General features: G+C 50.9%; 1 protein-coding gene across 12 annotated transcripts; it reads right to left on the bottom strand.

The window, feature by feature from the left end:
• Positions 1-1279: 1279 nt before the first annotated feature.
• Positions 1280-20198, bottom strand: ZNF384 (zinc finger protein 384). Of its 12 annotated transcripts, XM_030834591.2 has the most exons (13): positions 20018-20198; positions 19753-19814; positions 18788-18847; positions 12573-12643; positions 12046-12283; positions 11762-11809; positions 11226-11559; positions 10290-10382; positions 6535-6759; positions 5651-5833; positions 4086-4164; positions 3163-3321; positions 1280-2600 (listed from the first exon to the last, which is right to left on the bottom strand). In XM_030834591.2, exons 4-13 carry the CDS (start codon positions 12636-12638, stop codon positions 2241-2243), a joined length of 1785 nt encoding a protein of 594 aa, XP_030690451.1. In that variant the 5' UTR covers positions 12639-12643; positions 18788-18847; positions 19753-19814; positions 20018-20198; the 3' UTR covers positions 1280-2240. The 12 variants fall into 12 exon arrangements, with proteins under 12 accessions (XP_030690451.1, XP_030690453.1, XP_030690452.1 ...); XM_030834593.2 differs by lacking the exon at positions 19753-19814; XM_030834592.2 differs by lacking the exons at positions 19753-19814; positions 20018-20198 and adding an exon at positions 19361-19562.
• Between the last annotated feature and the right edge of the window lie 127 nt (positions 20199-20325).

Below are 20325 nucleotides of genomic sequence, written 5' to 3'. Positions count from 1 at the left end.
TCCGTGCCTATTTCCGTGTCTAGCAAAATGCCTGGTATCCTGCCTACTTCATAGGGTTGTTGCTGTTGAAGTGCGAGGGTACCCTTCAAAAGAGATGCTGGTTGTAATACCTGTGATGAAGGTAGGGCTCTCAATGTCAATTCAACAGTTGGTGAGAACCGGGGGAAACGTAGTAAATATGCAGGAAACACACACTGCACGTCTGGTCATATGTGATACAGTCGTTAGTGTCACACCACAGACTGAGACTATCTTGGATGCCCACACAAGAGCCCGAGCCCTACAGCTAAGAGGTGTTGTTTCATTGCCTATCCACGCGCCACCAGCTAATGAGCGTGGCTGCCCGGCAGTCCCACACAGCATGGCCATGTTGTCAGACGTGGGAGCTTTGTCACAACTTTTTCAGTGCTTAAAAGATTTTTAATTTTCAGAAAGGAATTTTGGAGGTGATCTAGCCCAATCCCTTCATTTAACATTTGAAGAAGCATTGCGGCCGACACTGGTTGATGGGAGAGCCAGGGCGGAAGTCCAGGTTTCCCGCCCACGCTCTGCCCCTCAGCACTACAACTGTCCTGTTTCATTCTTCAACCCCGGTTATGGGTTCCACCACTGGAAACCTCTGGTTTTAGGCGCCACAGGATATGCCAGCTGGAATTAGCACTGAGCCCACAGATGCTCTGGCAGCAGTGCAGGTCCTTCCAGGAGGCCGTGCTTCCATTTCCTGGATAGGGAGAGCTTCGAGGTATCTTGTTAACACAGGACTGAACCCTGCCCTTACACCTTAGGCGACACAGTCCTCACAGCAGGATTTGTATGTAGGAACCCTCATAAACCAAGATTTCACTTCATAGGTTTCAAAGTTGTGCCCTTCTATGGCTAGGGATACACACACGGCCCCATCACACAGCATTCGTTCTTACCGTTCGCACACTCTACTGTAAATCCTTAGTACTGGCCTTGAACGTCTCCCCAAATAGCTGTTTCCCACGCTTATACTCACATCAGTAGCTCCACTGCCTCTGATCCTTTTACACGAATTTATTTCTATACAAGGTTCTAAAAACACCCCTTGGTTTTGTACATAAGTTTTTCTTTTTTTCCTCATTTTAAATTACTTTATAACAACTGGTTTCCTGATTTTTTTTTCCATTTTCTCTTTTCTCTGAAATCTGCCATGATTTAAAAAAAAAAAAAAAAAAGACGAAAGGAAATAAAAATGCCATTGGCCAGAAGACAGGGTGGAGAAAAACAAAAGGGACAAAAATAAACATCAAATATGAAAATTCTCAGAGATAATGCATTTATAAACACAGAAATGGTTACAACAAAGATGGCCGTGATGAGTAGGTATATATATATTTATATATATATATTTATATATAAATCCGTGTCCGGCAACTGACCGCGGCACCTAGGGAGCTAAGTCCAGTCCTTGCATCTGCCCCGAACTCTCCCTTCTCTGCAGCCCCCTTATCGTGGGGTTTCATAAAGAACCCGCAGCTCCTTAGGTTGGGGACGGGGAGACTGAGCACAGGGCCTCGGCTGGCAGAGAAGGGGAGAGGCTCCAAGGAAAACCATAACCCACACTTCTAAGCCACCGTCGGCCATTTTGGGGATCTCCGGCCCCTTGGGGACCACATCTCGGCCCTTGCCCCTTTACAAATAAAGGGGGTCTGACCCGCCCCAGACCTCCCTCCAGCATCAGGTAGGAAGTGAAGTGAGATCATGAGGGGAAGAAAACGGCTCCCAGGGACAGGGGCACAGGAGGAACCTCTGTTCTTTCGCAGGCAAGAACAGAACAGGAGGCTGCTTGCATTTAGGGCTCCCTCCTCTGTGCCGTCTGGGAGTGCCAGCCTCTAGTCCTCTGTCAGCCCGAGCTTGGAGGATTACGAGGGTGAGGAGAGAGTAAGTGCCCACGCTGGAAAAGTCTCTATGAGGTCATAGCAAACCCCTCCCCTGAGCACCAACCCCCAATGTTAAAAGCTACGCTTAGGCGGGAGGCTGCTGGATTACGCGACCAGCTCAGTACTCCTCTGCCATTCAGGAGGGCTGACGTTCCTTCGGAAGAGGAGCTGAGACAATAAGGATGGTATCCTGTGAGAGAAGGCCATGCCTGAGGCCCAAGGAGATGGAGCCGTGGCCTGTCAAGGAAGAAGAGGACTTTTCCCACCAAGAGGAGCTGGAGAAAGAAGGGACCAGAGCCTCTTTCCCCTCTCCCCGGGGGACGGCAGCACAGGTCTCTACGAGCTGGCCAGGTGCTCTACCTGGATGGTGCTGGTGGTGACGGTGAGGCAGATGTCCTTGTGGTGCTCTGCCGTCTTATAGGGGGTCAGGTCGAAGGAGCACTGGGGCGGGGGATTGGGGTTGCTGTCCCCGCCACCCCCGCCCTGGGGGGCCGCCCCCGGGGACTGGAAGTGCGGAGGCTGTGGCGGCTGCTGCTGTGGCTGCTGCGAAGCCTGGGAGGCCTGGGCCTGGGCCTGCGCTTGGGCCTGCGCTTGAGCCTGGGCCTGGGCCACTGCCGCCGCCGCCGCCGCCGCCTGCACCTGCTGCTGGAGATCAGGAGGGTTGTGTTTGCGCATGTGCTTCATCAGGTACGTTTCCTGAGGGGGATGGAAGAGGGGTTGAGGGAAGAAAGAGAAGGAAGGAAGCTCCCTGTAACCAGCACCCCGGGCTGTTACCTTGAACAGAACGACACTTATACAGAGGTGCTCTGGAGCCACGCGGGTTCTCCCCATGAGCCACTTTCAGTGCTCGCACCGTGTGGACAAGGTGGGGGGGACCGTTAGGGTAACCGTGGGCATTCAGCTGGCACGGGGAAAGCTGTCACTTTCTCCAAGTTCTCTGAATGGAACAACCTGACCACCTTTTTCTGGAGTCTAATGGAAAACATCTAACTGAAATCTCTCGTCTCACAATTTCAAGACGCTTTCTTTTGTCCTGTGTCTAAGTAAAATGAAGACTCACTGCTGAGCAATCGCTATAGGCTTAAGGGACCAGGCATCCCCCAAATTCCTCAGCTCTGCGTCTGTTCAGTTTCTGTTCTCTTTACTGATCCTGGCAAGGTGGAGCAAGGGATGGATGGGGTATATTCACTGCGGCAACTCTTTATCGGAAAGGCGGGGTGAAGCCGCTTGCGGGGGGGGGGGGGCTCCGAGTGCTCACCGACGTGTACGCCCGGCTGCAGATGGTGCAGGTGTACACCTTGGCATGCTTCACTGTGTGCGTGGACAGGTGCACCTCCAGCGAGGTCGCGTCCGTGTACGCCCGGTGACAGTTGTGGCACTTGAAGGGTTTATCTTTGTTGTGCTGCCGCCTGTGGGACTGAGAAAACAAGGAGAAATCAGGACAGCTGCACCACTCTGCCCTCCTGCCTCCTTGACCTTAATGGAAAGCCCTGGGCTGGGTGCCAGGCCTCTTGGGTTCTCTTACATCTGAAGGCAGCAGAAATTGCTTCAAATGAAACTTCAGACGCTACCAGCTAAGGGAAGCAGCATCCTGCAGGATCCTTAAAGTCAGAATGACGGCTACGCCTGGTCCCACTAGTCCAGTGGTTCTCAAAGGGAGGCATGGGGACTGCCAGGGAACACCAAGACCTTTTCAGGGGGCCCGCAAGGTCACAACTATTTTCAAAATAATAATAATAATAAGACACCGTTTGCCTTTTCACTCTCATTCTTTCATGACTATACAGAGATTACACGACGTGTAATATCGTAAAGACTGAACGCAGCAGATAAGAGAATCTCTCCATCTTCTAGTAAGCCAGACATTAGAGAAACGTGCATAAACATAAAGCAATGCCGTTCTTCTCACCAAACTTTTTGCAGGAAGGGAGGTTAAAAGATATGTTATTTATGTTAATGTACAATGGGGTTTGTTATTTTTAAACAAATTACTAGTTTTTCAGTTTCATAACGTCTACGTAATTAGGTGTTACCCACATCAACGAAAGCTCTTTGGGCTCCCCAGTGACTGTTAAGAACGTAAAGCGGCCTGAAAAAGTTTGAGAACCACTGTACTAGTCAAACGGCACTGTGACCCCAAGTCTTAGACTCAAGGCCTCGTGTGGAGGGTGGAGCACCTACCTGCAGGTTGGAGAGCTGTGTGAAGGCTTTCTCGCAGCCCGGGTGTGCACATTTGTACGGCCTATCCCCGGTGTGGATTCTGCACGGGACGAGAGAAGAAGAAAGGGGAAGGACATCAGCAAGGCCGCTCAGGGACCAGCGCCTTAACAGGCCTCCTCTGGGAGCACAGGGTGGGTCTCCAGGAGACGCCGGCTCAGGCCAGCGGGCCCGAATGCTGCTCGCTGCCCGCACCACTCCGCTCAAGCTGGGCTCCTCTCTGCTGGCGGAGGGCCGGGGGCTGGGCGGCCAAGGCGCGGGGAGGCCACAATCTGGCAGCCAAGGCAGCTCCTAGTCACCGGCCCTCACGAGAGTTCAGAAACGTGAGATAAACACACGGCGAGAAAAAAGAAACACATAACACTTCTCCCTTGGCCTCCAACATACAGCCAGAAACTACCCCTTCAGCCTTAACACCAATCCCAGAGCAAGTTCTGGGGTCAAAGAAAAGCACAGAGTTATGCGAACTGTGAAGGGCGGCAGCAACATCGATGCTGGTGGAAGCTCCTTGGGGCTTTTCCCAGCTCAGCCCCTAACGGCAGGAAATGCCTAGTTTAGTACTGATCTGACCTCTTTCCAAACACTATAGGGCCCTCTGCTGAGACGAGCCAAGGACTTGAAGGTTGGCAGAACCCTGCTCCTTGGCAGGGACTTCAGAACCATCTCTGTGACCAGGTGCTTTTCGAGATCCCGGGTATGAAATCCTGAAAACCTCGCAGGACACGTCTCCTTGTGAGGAAAGCCCGATTCCTCCTCTTCGAGAAGCAAGCTGTCGGACCACTTTAAGAGGGATCGCCACCTCCAGAAGCAGCCGGGAGAGGAGACCTGTAGCCAGCAGGAGTCTGGACTCCAGCTCAACTTGAGATCCCACTGAAGGAGACCATCAGCTCTTCCAGGAGGCAGGCTCGCCTCCGAGCCACTCCAGATTCACGGGACAAAGTACACATCCTTACGGAGTAGGAGCATTTTCGTCTCATTTGCCGGTTCTCTGTGAACATTCACGCTGTGCTTTGTTCTCTCCTGTACCCCTGGCATCCCTCGGAGCCTTGCTTGGTGCTGTAGGTGTCGCTGAGTTGGTACCCAGCTGAAGTCTGATTATACCTCCTCCCGTTCATAATCGGTGCCCTAAGGGCTAGAGGGATGGTCTTCTCCGACCAAATGGCCCTGCTTTGACATCGAGAATCTTGCAGGATGTGTGCACAGGTGTCTCCAGGGAGGGAAATGAGGGAAGGAAACGTCGGCTCTGCTCCCAGTGAGTTTCCTCCTCCCTCGGATCAGGGAATGTCCCACAGTCACTGTGTCTCCTCGGCGCTGCTTCTGCCCCAGAAAGGCTCTCTGAGCGTCCACTTGCGTCTCCAGTCTTGCTTGGTCTTCCTCCCAGATGCCAGCTGTGCTCTCCTCCGGCCAGCTCTCTCCTCCAGCCGGGTCTCTCCCCCGCCCCCCGCATGCGGGTTGTTGTGTGTGTCCGGGGCGGGGGTGGGGAGGGCATGCCAGCGGGGCGGGGGCAGTAGCCCGCCACTCTCCCTTACCGTGTGTGCTGCTGGAGGTGGGAGAGCTGGCGGAAGGCCTTCTGGCAGTAGGAACAGTTGTAGGGCTTGGCCCCCGAGTGGATACGGAGGTGCTGGGCCAGGTAGGAGGTGTTGGCGAAGGTCTTGGAGCAGTGCGGGCACTTGTGGGGCTTGATGGTCTCCGTGTGCATCTTGGAGTGGATCCTGCCGGAGAGGAGAGGAGGGAAGGGGGGAGGAGGGAGCGGTTCGACACCACGGGCTCAGCTCTCCGCTGGGTGAAATGATGTTGCTTGACGGATGAGAGCACCCCTTCCTCCCTCCCCCACAAACCCGCGCCGGCCTGGAGAGGCTCGTGAAGAGGACACCCACATCTAGGTTGCTGCTCATCTTAAGTCGGTGGCTAGAATGGCAGTGAGATGATGAAGAGCTGCACCCCTGGCTCCTGTAACCTTAAAGATTTCGGTCTCGTCAGCCCTGTGCTTTGTGCCAAGGTTACACACTCACCACAGACACCCTGCTTCCAAACAGTAATTTGAACAAAGACCAACACCGCCTGTCCCCCATGGACCTGAGGTTGAATGCACACCTCGGCTCTGAACTGACGCATATAGTAAAAGCAGGGCCTGCTCTGCAGAAGATTTCCGAACACAGACACAGAGAGAAGCCACATAAATCGCTGCAGACCTTGGGACCGGAGAGCACAATGTTCCAGGCACCACCCCCAAGCTGCAGGGATACGCAGTTTAGTTTTCACAGACAGCAGTGGGAGAGAATCGAGGCTCCCAAAGGGCAGAGTTGAAAGGGACAAAAGAAAACATGTGGAGAAGAGAGGAGGCGTGGGCCACGTGGCCTCGGGGTGAGGAGTCCACGGCAGGGAGTCGGGGGGAGACTGAAAGCAGCCTTACCGGGTGTGCTGCTGGAGGTGAGAGAGCTGGCGGAAGGACTTCTCACAGAAGTTACAACTGTAGGGCTTGGCCCCCGAGTGGATACGGATGTGCTGGGCCAGGTAGGAGCTGTTGGCGAACGTCTTGGAGCAGTGTGGGCACTTGTGGGGCTTGGTCTCAGTGTGTGACTTGGAGTGGATCTGCATCTCCGACTTCGAGTAGAACGTCAGGGAGCACATCCGGCACCTGGGCCAAGGGAGGGCAGCGGTTAGCACCCTGCCCACCGTGAGGGCGTTGCTGAACCCGCCCCTCCACTTCCAAAGATGCCAACCTATCTGATCTCTCTTCTATTCCAGCGACAACGCGAGGCCCTCGAGAGGAGGAGCTCTATTTTATCTATCTTTACAGTCTGCCCTAGAAGGGCAGAAATATTAGAAATACAGCCCAACACAAGTATTTGATAAGTGTTTGCTGAAATGCCTGGACTCCCTAAGTGTGTACATAAACAAGAATTCAACCAGGTAAGACAGGAAACTCTTATCACAGGCCCTGGGCTGACATGGCTTTCACCGGACCAGGAGTATCACCTAGCCTCTGTCTTCCTTCTGCCTGTAACTTGACTTCAGACTTCTAAAGAACCCCTTTCCCCAGTTTCCCGTGGAGAAAGTACATCCCTCAGGTAATCCTCAAGCTCCTGAGGTGACAATGAGGACAAACTGACTAGATTCCTCAGAGGACTTTTCTCCTGTCTCCTCAGATAACTGTCTTCTCTCAGATTTTCTCCTTTTTGCCAGTGATTTCTAGAGGGATGAGGTAAGAATTACCAGGGTTATTTGGAGGGGGCTTTCCCAAACCACATGTCCGGCCTCCGCTCTGGATCTGATGTTCCACCGACTCCCCCCGGCCCCCGGCCCCCTGGCAATCAAGTGAGAATTACTTCTGCAACGAGCCAAGGTAACTGCTGGAGTGGGTTGTATCCTTCAAATATGAAGGAGAAAAAAAAGACTGGCAAAATACTGAGCCTCCCCGCTAAACCTTTCCTCTTTCCTAGCTCAATGCCAGCACTTCGGGTTGACAACAGTATCATCTGAATACACTTTCATGCATCATCTGAGCTGGTAATCCTTCTTCCTGCTCTTATACTGCCCAACAATATCAAATAAGGAGGCCTGTGGGCAAGATAAGTCACAATTATTCAGACTTTACTGGGCGAAAGCTATCTATATGTGAGCTGGAACCCTATCACTCAAACAACTCACCAGCACACAATGTGGGCTGAAGCCAGGCCACTGGGGCAAGTCCCTCTTCTCTGGGTCCCCCCCCAACGTCTCTCTCTAGGAGGGGCTTAGGATGGTGAAGGGTGACTTCTGCTTTTTTCCTGATCCCAAGAGAATATGCAGAGAATAACTGAGATGCAGACTAAAAAGAACTCTGAGCTCCTCAGAGAAGAAGAGACCACTGTTACTTGGGGGTATGGTTCCTGTGTTAATGCTTCCATTAAAAATCCAATCATTGAGGCCAATTTCTAGTTCTCTAGTCACTTGATAATTCTGAAAGAAATCCGATTACCTGTTTACCAACCCCTGGCTGTTGTCTGGGATGCCCAACCATTGTGTGGGAGGGTGGGAGGTTCTGTTTATAGTTAGCAGGGTCCAAAGGACACAGCCAACGGAAGTCTGGACACCGGGGCTCTACTCAGGGTTCAGTTACAGGCTTGCTCATCAATCTAGACCTCAATTTTCTGGTCTGTAAAATGGAGAGATAAATAACTGCCCCCCAAAGGGCCAGCAAACACCCAGGAGAGTCAATGGTAAGCCAAGCATTCGCTAACAATAAAACTGCATTAAGGTCAGCAGCACGAGTGCTGAATGAGCTCATGCTACTATATACTTCACTAAAACTGAGGTTAGAAAACTAGACACAGTGTCACTTGGAGAGGAACTGCACTAGAGTTACAAAACAGCTTCCCTCCGCTAAGATTTCTCAGACAGGTGGAATGATTTTAGCTCAAGCAAAACCTCATTAGTTTGCCTGTGAATGCTGAACACATAACTGCACCCCTTAACCTGAGATTAGTTATAGAAGAGAAAATCACCCTCTTCCTCAAAGTTTTCAACGAGGGAAGAATCTGCAAAACTTAAACTCACCAATAATGGACTGGCAACAACATGAGCTGTCTCCAGAGGTATGAGTATAATAAGGATAACATAACAATAACACAGTAATAACGGTAGTAGTAAGTGCCACCTGTTGTTGTGCCTGACACTGCCGGGCTCCAATTAGGTCCTTTAAACACATTGTTTCCGCTCCTTAAAACAACCTGGCAAGTACTATCCCTGTTCTACAGAAAGGAGCACAAAGGCTCAGAAAGGTAAAGCAATTTGCCAAAGGGCGAACAGTGACTCATTCTCACCTAACCTTAAGACTCCTCACACTAGAGGTATCCAGGGGGAAGCTGGACCATCCTATCATCTGCCAGAAATGTTTAAACACTAAAACTACAGAGAAGCCAAATATGTACAAGCCTAATGCAAGATGTCAGGTGCTGGGAAAGAAACCCGATTAGGAGAGCTGTGGCAGTGGGCAGTGGCCGTGTCGCTGGGCGCACAGCTCCAGGGGCACCATTCACACCCGACACCACAAGGGTGCTCCCTTGGAGGCCTGCAAGGCAATGGCCTTGGTTACAGTAACCGCTTTGAAGTGAATTATCAACGCTTTTTCCCCTAAGATGTTCAAAAACACTTTCAGATACTCTGATTTTCCCTCAAAACATTTCCACAGGATAGATGAGGGCCATGACTGGTCTTCAAATTTTACTAGAAATAAGTTGACTTGCCCAGAGAAAAAGAACCCAGTTCCCCTAATACCCAGTCAAATGCCACAGACCACAGGAATGGATGTGGCTGACCCACACCTGTATCGAAACAGGGACTCCTCGTGATTAAAAAGATTCCTTTGGGACCTCAGAGTTCTGAGTTTCTGAAGAAATTCCATTTACCTATAACATAATCAATCCCCCTTAAATTCAGAGTTCTCTTTAGTCACCTGGAGGTAGTGTGTGGAAAATCCTATCAGGGCTGCCCTCCAATTGTACATTCACATTTCTTTGCACATGCACAGTGTGGCAAGTCCAGAAATAGCTTTAATGTGGGTCCGGAAGACAAAGAGAGAGAAACCTTGGCAGAACCAGATGACGCTGATCCACGTGAAGGGCCCTACAGAGTGTCAGGGAGCCCCCCCACCGTTCCTGCAACAACCGGTCTTGTTCAGGTGTAGCTCCAAGTCACAATGACCTCACTTTAAGCCAACACATAAAAATCCAAATTTCTACAAAATAAATTTAAAAGGGATTTTCATTTTATGGAATGTATGATACCTTTAAATAAACCAAACTTGTCAAGTACCTTTATAATATGATGTAAACATTGCTCAGGAACACTTTTACTGTGTAAGTGGGGTACACCTGTAATAATAAAGCTGCAGTGAACTTTCAGATTATGAGCTGGAATTCTGCAGTGCTCAATACTTTCTGCATAGCAACACTCCCCTCATTTTGACTTACAAAGACGGATTTAAACACTCTGAACTCTCCATGGTAGAAGTGTACAACACATAAAAGTAAATGCTAAATGATGACTATTTCTCGTCTCTTTCGAAGTTCCCAACATTTCAAATCTCATTTGATATATAACTCCCAAGAGCTGGGAGGCATAAACAGAATTCTCCCCATTTTACAGATGAGGAAACTGAGGCCCAGAGAGGGGAAAAGGACTTGCCCAGGGTCACACAGCAAGTTCGTGGTGGAGCCGGGAACTGAATCCATGAGCCCAAGGCTCTGTCCATTTCCTGTGCCGCAGTTCCCTTCGCTCCTAAAATGGGAACAACATTGCCCATCTCGGTACACTAAGGACAGACCCAGTCTCCCAGCCATGCACATCTACCCCTGTCTGTGTCAAAGCTGTGACGGTGGCTATTCCACTCTGTACACTGGGACCAGACTCCCCAAACCCACTAGGGCCCTTGACGGTTCTCAAGGGGATTAAAAGATTTCCACCTTTCAAAGGGCAGGGAGTTTAGACATGTACTTATTTTTGTATAGTACCACATGCAAATATGCTTATAATGCTTTTTGGCAATGGACGACTTAAAGGAAGTAGAGGATCAAAAGAACTTCCATGAATGAGAAAGTGAGAAAACAGCCATCTCACAAGCATATATTCCACAGGGGGAAGGGGAGGTATCCTATTCGTTCCACCTTTTTATACAGACCCCTCCCATCATCCCAACCATGCAGGGTCAGGCAGGCTCAATGCTCAAATACGGCCCAAGAACCGGTGGATAGCACACTGGTTAAGGTTAGGGGCTTACCAGAAATGTTTCTTGAAAAAATAGGAATGGAAAATGTAGAAACCAAAAAGGAGCTGGAGACAAGAGTCTCAAACCCAGTCTAAAGCCTCATTACAAGAAAGAAATTCCATTATGTCACCCCAAAATAAGTCAATGCTGAAGATCTCAAAGAAGGAAGGGGTGAAATGGGTCTGCATCCTGGGGAAGAGGAGCCAGAGAAGGGCCAGAAACTCCACCATCCTAACCCTCAACAGAACACTTGACATGCACGTGGATCCGAGGCGGAAGCTGCCGGAGCGCGGAGCCCGATGGGGGCAGGGAAGCTGAGAGAGCCGCACCCCACCCTGCCCGGCTCTGATCCTCACCTGTAGGTCTTGCCGTCTTTCTGATGGTCATCGTCATCCTCAGGGGAGAGGACGTAAGGGTCGTTCATCTCAGGAAGCCCCGATTCCAGCATCCGCTTCTTCTTTCGGCCCCGGGGGGGCTTAGCGGCCACAGTGCCGCCGCCGCCACCGCCGCCGCCTCCTTCCTCTGTTAGGGTCGATGCTACCTTCTTAGAGAGGTCAGGGACCACCTGCAGGGCTTGTGAGCCAGGGGGAAGAGCTGAGACAATCATGGGAGCCGAAATGGGGAAGGTCTGAGCTGACGAGGCTGTGGTCACGAGGGAGCCTGAGGGGGATGTGATAACCAAGCCGGGACCTAGGATTGTGAGAAAAAGGAGATGGTGTCATGTTGCCCAGTCCGGATCCTAGTCCTACGTCATTTTCCCCAGATCATGGTCTATTTAACCCCTCACCACCGCCCCCCCGCCCAGAGTATACAGGAAACCCCAAACCCTGTAGAAAGACAATGGTCTCCTAACCCCTGTCCCCACCCCGCCCCCAGTAACAGTGAGATTTACCCCTTGATTGACTCCCTTCTCTTCTCCACCTCTGAGAACAGGAGACTCCTTGATTCAGAGAAGGAAAGAATGTCACCTCCTCAAAGGCAGGGACCGCATCTTCTACTTCTTTGTATCGCCCACAATGCCTAGCGCATTGCTAGGCACACAGTAGGCACTTAATAAAAATCTGATTGAGTAATCAAACACATATCCCACTCCCCATGTCCTTGGCGCCCTCCAGCCTGGGGTACTGATCGTGGAAGATCAACACCTCAGATTGGAGAAGAGCAGAGGGTGCTCACCAGCGGTCATCAGTCCTGTCGACGGCACAGGGACCACCGTGATATTCTGGGTAACGGATGCCTGGCTATGTGGGGTCAGCTGGTCTGACTTGGACTCTGTGTCCATGCTGATGCCCGAGGGCAGGGACACCGAGGCAGGCACTGTCAGCAAGGTGGGGTAGTGGGGTGGAGCCAGCCCACAGCCCTTCTCTGGCAAGAGCTGGTCCTTCATCTTGTTGATGAACATCGTGTTCTCAATCTGAAAGAAAAGGAACAGGACAGTGGCCTCTGAGGGAGAGTCCCGAGTCTGTCTGCTCCCTCGGCACCTCACACTGTCCATCCTCTGTGGGGATCAAAAGGCGGGTGGTTAATATCTGTGCTTCCAGAGAGAAGCTGAACAGAAACACTGTGTAATTCTCAACGATGGGGGGCCCTGGCGAAACAGCATGGGATTTATCTTGCTTCAGTGTCCACGGTAACAGGACTTGCTACTCAGAGCTGAAAAAAGTACCCAGTGGAGCAGAAGCAAAAAACCAAACACCACGTACCTGTCCTGAGACCGTGGGGATGGAAGGCCAGAAGTACGGGTTAGAATTGAAGTGAGATTCTTCCATTCTACCTGAAGAAGGAAACGAGACCACATCACACTCAGGAATCATCTGAAGCAGCTGAGCAAGGGCGAAGGGGCGCTGAGGAGCTCCGGGTCTCTTCCCACAGGGCTGGGAGTGAGGAGTCAAGGCCTCAGGATCTAGCATATTAGTCCCTCTGGTCAGAGCCACTCACCACTACATCCCCATCCAACAGAGGCTATCCCAGTTCAGATGCTGGTGAAAGAACTTACACACATCTCATTTACCCACACAATGTTTCCTGTACCCCAAATAAACAGAAGTGGTATTTCTTTCTTTGGCTGACAGAAAGAGAAATTGAAGTCCTGAGACAGGAAGGCTCGGACCCAAGGTCCACACAAAGCAGGTCACCGATCGGCCTGAAAACAGCCAGGGTACCTGTCATTGTTCCTCTCCTTTCACCCCTCAAATCCATCTTCCTTGAAATAAACAATTTCAAGGGGTCCAACTGACATGTCTATAGTTCCCTGAAAGGTTCTAGGCCAGAATACAAAACGTCCAAGAGAATTAAAGAATGAAATTGGCGAGAATCAGAATCAAGGTCTTTGGGGTACCAGATGATATCTGGGGACCACGCCCCATGGATCCCACCAAGGTCTGAGAACATCTGTGATGCTGCACTGGGTACCACCACACACACTGGACTGACCAGTAAGAACCTAGGAGTTACCAGTTTTAAAAGGGTTCTAGGGAATTTCCTGGCGGTCCAGTGGTTAGGACTCTGCGCTTTCACTGCCGAGGGCTCGGGTTCGATCCCTGGTCGGGGGACTAAGATCCTGCAAGCCACATGGCACGGCCAAAAAAAAAAGGGGGGACTGTTTCCAGCACCAGCACCCCAGATCTCCACCTAAAGGGATTTAGAACAGGGACAATGGTGGGTCAGAACACACACACATTACCAGACTCCTCTGTAGTTCTCAAACACTATACCTCTAAGAGTTCAAGTTCTCCTCTGTACACGGATGACAAGTAAGCTTAAAACCTGGGGAGGGAAGAATGAGGAGCAAGAAAAGGAATCCCTCAGAATCATGTTGCAAGTCACCGATGGGTCCGGAACGCAGGCATCCCACCACTCATTTTCATACTCTGATCGCTTCTCCTAACAAGGCTTAATTGCAGGCTATTGGTCCAGAGTAGCTTCCCAAAAGCCTGGACCAGGAGAGATCCAGGCTGGCAGAGGCAGGTGAAGCGGGAGGAGGACACGGGTGGGAAGGGGAAGGGAGGGAATAAACATTAACACCGCAGTGCTGCTCCAGGCCGAGAGCAGCCAAGCTCCAGGAGGGGCAGAAGGACCACAGGACACTGTGACTTGTAGCCTGGTCACACACATGGTCCCACTGAGGACACGCTGGAGGCGGACACCAGGGATTCTAAGAGATGGGCAGAGAAACTGGGTCTCAAGCAGTGACTAAGGAAACCAGGAAAGTTCTTCAGCAAAGGAGGTGAAGCAAAAGATCTCACTCTAAATGTAACGGTGTTCCTGGTCCTTCTCCAGAAGTCTCATCACATTTTTTGCTCTACTGAACAACACTCTGAATTTTCATAAAACCTATAAAGGGAAGCAGACTGAATTTCAGCCTATTTTTCCCCAAAAGTAGCAAAGTAGAGGAGCAAATCTGTGGCTACCACAGCTTCATACAAATGAGGCTCAACTTTAAATGCCCTGAGGGTCAGGCACAGACCAATCCTGCTTCCCAAGTTATAAACACAGTAAAACCAGACACTCTCCACACGGGTGCCACCTAGCTCCCTGCCAGCTTTATAAAGGGCCTCGAGCCTCAGGCCCTCCGGAGGCAATGGACGTGGAGAAACAGTGAGATCACAGTGTAAGGGGACCCGATCTTGCCCAGCTTTGGGGGAGGCAGGGGCCACATCCTGAACTGCCCCCAGGTTCTAAGACAGGACCCATCACCCAGTAGGCAATGCCATACTTGGTGAACCGAGTGGCAGAAGACTTCGCATACGGACACTGAAAGCCAAGCCAAGGGCTCCGACTGGGACCCACAGCCCCATCCCTCTAACCTAGCTGAGAGGCATGAAATCGACAAGGGTAGTGGCTGTGGTGGAAATGCAGTAGAGAATCAGGCTGGAGAGTAAAGGAAAGGAGGATCTAATCATAATATCCCCCTAAAGAGACAAGGAAGTAAATGCATTACGGGTGTGAAAATTTAGGAGGGAGGAACTGAGAGCCTGAAAATAAGGCTGTCCTCAGGATTCTGGCGAACAAGGCTCCTCCCCATGCCCAAACTACATCCATTCTTAGTGTCCTGCCAGGGGCTCAGGGGAAGCAGTTTCTTTCTCTTTAAAAAAACATTTTACTGAAATATAGTTGATTTATAATGTTGTGTTACCCATTCTTCAAATGAGGAAACTGGAGGCAAACAGTAAACAGCAGAACAGGGATCTGAACCCAGGACCAAAGAGCAAGCTAGAAAAGGGTCCTACAAGAGACCAACTCAAGTACATGCTCTCTGATGCTGGGGCTTGATTCACAAATCGAAATTTAGACTATTTCCAGAAATGGACTATATACTTTTCAGGTAGTTCTCAATAAATGCTTTCAACAATGAAGTTTTCAGGGAATTCCTTGGTGGTCCGGTGGTTAGGATTCCACACTTTCACTGCCAAGGGCCCAGGTTCAATCCCTGGTCAGGGAACTAATATCCCACAAGCCACAGCATGGCTGCCAAAAAAAAAAAAAAAAAAAGCAAACACCAAAAACGAAGTTTTCAATAACAGCAAAATGCAGTGAAAGATGATATTCTCTGTCCACATCCAGTGAAACCTCACCTGGCCACCAAGATAACTGATTTTAGAATGATGGGGTCTGAATTAAAAGGCCAGACTGTCCAGAAGGGGCAAATAGAAGGAAAGGCCCCTCCACCTCCCTGGATACCGCCTCTCACTCTGCTTTGGTTCTTAAAAGAACAAAGGTGAAGATCAGAACCACAGCCGCTCCCAGGACGAAATGATAAACGTGTCTGTGGGCTCCTGATAAATACAACAGCCCAAAAGGGGGTGCACGGGGAGCCCTGCTTGCCCAACTGGAAGCAATATCCGCCTGCAGGATGACACGGGAGAAAGGGTCAACACTGTCCTGATGCCAGAATGTGATGTAAATGGAGCCCCCGGGGTTGTGTCACAGGGTGCCCTGGCACCAGCTCACTCAAATACCTGCCAACTGTTGTCTTACCACTTCTCCTTTCAACTCTCTATCACGCATGGAGGAACGCCCACCAAACCATCCTGACATCCAGGTACGCACATATGAACATTCTTAAAACCCGAAGAAAGCAATGATATTACAGGGAAACTTCACCTCTACACAGAGTGCCAGTTTTCTTTTGTTTGCTTTATATTTTGGCCACGCCGCATATCTTGCGGGATGTCAGTTCCTCGACCAGGGATAGAACCCAGACCATGGTAGTGACAACACCGAATCCTAACCACTAGGCCACCAGGGAACTCCCCACAGAGCATCAGTTTTGATGATTATGCCAACACATTAAAAACAAACCAGAAGGGGTTCACCTTAGACTGGGAAGGAAGAGGCAGGCTTCTATTATAGCCCCAAAGCTCAGGAGAGAAGGAAGAACACAGTAGGTGGAAAGATGATGTTGGCAGATTGAAAATCTGGGTTCTAATTCCAACTTTACTACCGCACCATGCCTCTGCTGTTCTCCAATAAGAAGGGACGTTTACTATAATTAAGTTGGACAGCATTTTCCTTTCAAGAGGTTCAGGAACTACATACTCCTTTTCCAATCTCAAAAGAAATCTTGGAAGACTGAGAAGGTGAAGAAAAAAGACAATATTAAGTTATGTCCATGAAACACATAGGAGGACCTGAACTCTTGCACCAGAGCTCTGTCCATCTGTTCATCCTTCCCCAGTGCTACCGGCCACCCAGGGATAAAGACATCACTGCCTCCAGCATTGCAGTTTTCGCAGAAGTACTGAAGACCACCACTTCTTTCCTGGTACTTACAATTTTTACATTTTTCCCCCCAAAATAAAGCATGGTTTTCTTTTCTCAAGAAAATAACATTCTCTCACACAACCAACCTTTAGGAAATCATGAAATACACCAACCCAATTTAGTAGCCAGAGGATGGACCGAGGAATCAAAGCTTCCAGAATCTAGGTTTAGGCCCTACATCAGTAAATGACTCTGAGGAATTTACGACTCTCCTAAATTTCTACTTGGGTAGAGGATGGAAGAGTATCAAACCCCTAAAAAATTCATAAGGCACATGGAATTGAGATGGAGACAACACACAGAAGAAAAAGAATAAAATGCTCAAAGTACTCCTGAGGAGAGTTAGAGAAACACTTCCATGTGATGACGACTATTCGCGACAATTAGCAGAAATTACATGGAGACCACGTAATTATAAAGGAACTACCCAAAAGTATCAGATCTATAGCCCGCAGCTTACTAATCACCAACTAGAAGCACTAACAAGAAAGAGAGATGCAAAGAACAACCAACTCAAATTCAACTACAGAAAGAACTGGAGGGGCTTCCCTGGTGGCGCAGTGTTTAAGAATCCACCTGCCAATGCAGGGGACACGGGTTCAAGCCCTGCTCTGGGAAGATCCCACATGCCGCAGAGCAACTAAGCCCGTGCACCACAACTACTGAGCCTGCGCTCTAGAGCCCTCGAGCCACAACTACTGAAGCCCGCGCGCCTAGAGCCCATGCTCCGCGACAAGAGAAGCCACCGCAGTGAGAAGCCCACACACTGCAACGAAGAGTAGCCCCCGCTCGCCGCAACCAGAGAAAGCCTGCGCGCAGCAACGAAGACCCAACGCAGTCAAAACCAAAAAAATTATTAAGAAAAAGAAAAAAGGAAAGAACTTGACACATGGATCTCGGACACTCTACTGAAAAAAACTGTTCCAAAATGCACAACTGCAGAAAGGTTGCAATATTAGCTAAGGACTTGAAGTGAGGAAACACACAGGACCATTTCTCCTCAGTTAGGACACAAATCTTTTTCTCAGGTCCTAAGGGCATTCGAGAAGGGCCATCCCAATAGGATCTGGGGACTTCCTACTGTGAACTCTCCCAAGTACAAAATAACTGAGAACAGGTTTATCCCAATTCTATCGGGAAAAACCATCACACCATGCCCAAAGAGACCAACCACAAAGCTGGCAATCTGAGCCAGCACCTTCTACCCTGGGCACCACTGGACCACTGTACCTGCACCCTTCAGGGAGAACGCCATAGTGGTTCCCCTTGTCCTGCCCGTTCCACTATTAACTGACGGACCTGCGCATTGTGAGGCAGGAAAGAAAAAACAAACCAAAAAAAAAAAAAGTCTGGAGAAGAGGGAATATGCACCTAATATTTAATCACCAACTCGGCTCAGAAACCTATGGGGAATAAATTTTATAAACCAGCCTGGAATTGGTTCTCAGAAGACACCTCTAAGATTATAAGCTCTGAACTCAAACTCTCTTGGGTTGGTATATTGTCATTCTCAGGCAACCTAAAACTCAATCATCATCAAACCTCATATTCTGAATTCTTCCAGAGCTACTTCTGGAGTCTACTCCATACAGTTTTATCCATTTTATTTCAAACTACCCACGAATCAGTTTTTTCCCCCCAAACTTCACCCTGCCACGTCAAATTCAAATAACATCACACCACGGATTCTAATCACTCACCAGGTCCACTCCAAACACTGATGCAACGTTAAGGATACAAACTCCACTCTAAACTCAGTTCTGCTTGTTCCAAACACGAGAAAGCCATTCCATTAGCTATGCCACAAAGGCTACAATGGCAACTAGGGCCCATTTATCTCCAAAGCAGAATAAATTTCTCCTTTGGACACAGTGCAACACTGCTTAGTGAGTTCACTTGAGCATCTCACAACTCATTCTTGTTGAGGACTGGTGGGCATGGAAGGTGATGGGGTACAGTGCCAACTTTCGCACAAAACTTCGTGGGTATCCTCAAAAGATAATACGAAGAGGCTGATTTTTCTCCTACAGCAAACACCAGTATTACAATTGCTATTACTTGAACAATTCTGTCACGCTGTCCGCAAAAGGGCCATTTGATTATGACCCCTTCGCCCCCCAAAACTGGAAAAGCCATTAACCCCAAATTGTCTTACCCTCTCTCTCTCTTCCTCCTGTCGTCTTATTCCTTGTCCTTTCCAGGGCTCCTGAACTTTCTGTAAACAAATTGTCTGGGTTACAGGGGCCGGTAAGGGTGCAGCCACCGGAGAACTGTGGAGAACCTCAGGAATTCTTTGACCATCAGCACTCAGTCCAGAAAGCAGGCGGACCCCCGACTAACCATCCAAAGATGCAAGGACAGAACGACAGCAGTGCAGGGCCACCCGCTATGTGGATACGAGGGAAATACATCCAATTCCCAGCAACTAAGATGAACTCTACCACCAGTGCGTGGGGTCCACCCCTGGGCTCAGACACTGGTTCTTCTTGGTCTCCCGGGGCCGCAGGTAACCGGAGGCGGGGGCGGGGGTGTGTGGGGACGGTTAAAGAACAGAAGAGCTGGAAGAAGAGAAGCGTCCCTGCCTCCCAAGGATTGGCTCAGAAGGCAAAGCTGAGGACCCGGGGGGGATGCACAAGCCCTTGTGTCAGGCACCGTGCCAGTTCAGGCCCAGGCACTTCCTCTGGCCTCCCCCCGCCCCCCCCGCCGCGAGGACTTCGCCCCTGCCTACCCAAGGCCCTGCGCCAAGAAGTACCTCCCTCAGCACAGTGGTCTAGCTACTGGAGACCCCGGCTGTCCCCCAAACACCTTCGCTGCCCTGAGACAGCCCCTGGGCGCCTTCTCCTGAGGTCGCCCACCACCCCTTCCTCTAAGACCCTTCTTTGGGACGCCCCTCCTTCCTCTCCAGGGAGCTGAACTCTGCCACCCACCAGACAGACACCCGCCCCCTAAACCCCCCCATTCCTCCCCATCGCCCGCTCCTCCACAACCACTTCCGGTTCCGGGACGGACACACGTACAGTCCCATCGTGGACCCCCCCTTCCCCGCCCCCCCCAAGGAAAAGGGGAGGGGGAAGGAGCAGAGAGCTCGGCGCGCGCCGGCTCCAGCGGCGCGAGACTCACCCGGCGGCAACGGCTGCGGCGGCGCCAGAGCCGGAGCCAGAGAGCGGGAGGGGCGGCGTTTGCTGGGAAGGAGGGAGCAGAGTACGGTGGGAGGACCCGGAGGGGGCGAGGGGAGGGGGATAGCGCCAGGCGAGCGTGCGGGCACGCACTTTAGGCGCGAGGCAGACCCACACACTCACACGCACGGATCGTGCGCGAGACACCCGCAGGGCGGGGGCGCTAGGCAGTGGGTGGCCCCCTCCCTCCCTCCTCCCCTAACACTCACCCGGAAGTGGTGCCGCAGCTCGTGCTCCCGAGAACCCCGATTCCTCCACGCCCCCTCCCTCCCTCTCTCCCTCCCTCCCCCCACTGGCTCGGAGTTGAGCCGCGGCTGAGAGAAGGCGGGAGCGCCGGAAACGAAAAGGGGGGAGGGAGGGAAATAGCAATGTTGGGGGGGCGGCAATGGGGAAAGGGGGGGTGAAAATGCAAAGGTCGAGTCACTTCCGGGAGCAGCTAGAGCACATCCGGCGCGGTTGGCGCTCCAGCATACTCAGGGCGGAAGTTACGACAGTAGGGGCGGAAGTAGCTTCTGCC

Source organism: Globicephala melas, chromosome 10 (assembly GCF_963455315.2).
Source record: "Globicephala melas chromosome 10, mGloMel1.2, whole genome shotgun sequence".
NCBI lineage: Eukaryota > Metazoa > Chordata > Mammalia > Artiodactyla > Delphinidae > Globicephala > Globicephala melas.
Note: the sequence above shows the minus strand (reverse complement) of the source record. Positions and strands in the feature narration are given on the sequence as shown.

What these genes read in the sequence shown, in the direction of transcription:
- ZNF384 (XM_030834591.2), bottom strand. Translation starts at nt 12,638, where the DNA reads ATGGAAGAATCTCACTTCAATTCTAACCCGTACTTCTGGCCTTCCATC. An exon ending in CACCTCCAGCAGCACACACG is followed by an intron (nt 4,165 to 5,650) that starts GTAAGGGAGAGT and finishes CGTCCCGTGCAG; the next exon opens with AATCCACACCGGGGATAGGC. An exon ending in CACAGCTCTCCAACCTGCAG is followed by an intron (nt 3,322 to 4,085) that starts GTAGGTGCTCCA and finishes TTGTTTTCTCAG; the next exon opens with TCCCACAGGCGGCAGCACAA.